This window comes from Triticum dicoccoides, chromosome 3B (genome assembly GCF_002162155.2).
Source record: "Triticum dicoccoides isolate Atlit2015 ecotype Zavitan chromosome 3B, WEW_v2.0, whole genome shotgun sequence".
Classification (NCBI taxonomy): domain Eukaryota; kingdom Viridiplantae; phylum Streptophyta; class Magnoliopsida; order Poales; family Poaceae; genus Triticum; species Triticum dicoccoides.
This window is the reverse complement of record NC_041385.1, coordinates 668,042,678-668,043,657: the sequence shown is the minus strand read 5'-3', so window position 1 is coordinate 668,043,657 and position 980 is coordinate 668,042,678. Positions and strand designations below refer to the sequence as shown.

Here is a 980-nt window from a genome sequence, read left to right as displayed (position 1 = left end):
CTGATGGGCAATGGCAGAACTGAGAAGAACTAGCACCATGTCCTTACATAGCCGCGTTCAGAAGTCCTAACTGATATGCACTCTAGCCAGCAAGAGCAACTGAGAGCAACAACTTGTGTGCCCGGTTCGAAAGCAGCATCCATGATTCAAATGAGCTACAGGACTTCCGAAATTCTTCGAAGCACTCAAGCAACTAATTAAATCTATCCAACCCACTAATTAAGCTTCCGAAGTTCTGATGGTAATAGAACATAGGACCACAGTGCGGTTCCGCGCTACAGTTCCGGGGGAGGGGAGAGAGGGAGGGACCTCGAGCTTGTAGACGCGGCAACCGGAGGCGAAGTACGCGGAGCAGGAGCCGCCGTCGCCATTGACCTGGGACAGGGGGCAGGAGAGGGGAGGGATTAGAGCCGAGGGTTTAGGGTTCTGGAGGCGTGCGCGAGGAGGGGTGTGCGCGATGGATACGGTGCGGGCGGCGTACGCACGTGGACGGCGAGGCGCGTGGGCTGGAGGCAGCCGGGCGAGGGGTCGGAGAGAAGTGACGGCGGGAAGGACGCCTTCCGCAGGCTCCGGGCCGAAAGCATCGCCGGCGGCCGCGTGTGCCTCTATCGGCCCTCTCTTTCCGCAGGCGAGAGACACGAGCCTTTGCTCCGCTTGCTGCTGACCCTCTTTTGCCCCCACGAGGAAGGGAAGAGGAGAGCAGGCGCGGCCCGGGGATTGGGTACCTGTCCGCGCACGGGTGGGCGATTGGGCGTGACTATACCTCGCCATGGGAAGCCCGGCCCGGACGGCCCGACCCGATCCGGCCCAAAAATCTCGGTCCGGGCTGAGCCAAAGTGTGCCATTGGGCCGGGCTCGGGCCTAAAAATTGAGCCTGATGGGCAGATCAGGCCGGGCCCTGGCTTGCAGAAAACGTGATTTTAGCTGTAGCCGGGCCGGACTGACTGGGCTGTGTCGGGCTTTATCGGGCTTGGGCCCGA

General features: G+C 61.3%; 1 protein-coding gene across 3 annotated transcripts in view; it reads right to left on the bottom strand.

The window, feature by feature from the left end:
- LOC119277726 overlaps positions 1-712 on the bottom strand; it is a 4,920-nt gene extending 4,208 nt beyond the window's left edge. For all 3 annotated transcript variants that reach the window (XR_005137299.1, XM_037559039.1, XM_037559040.1), the window contains exons 1-2: positions 486-712; positions 310-375 (exon numbers count right to left, since the gene is read on the bottom strand). Coding sequence is in view for 2 of the 3 variants with exons in the window: in XM_037559039.1 (XP_037414936.1) it covers positions 310-375; positions 486-584 (165 nt within the window). In the remaining variant the exon portion in view is untranslated. The remainder of the gene's footprint in view (positions 1-309; positions 376-485) is intronic.
- Positions 713-980: the final 268 nt, after the last annotated feature.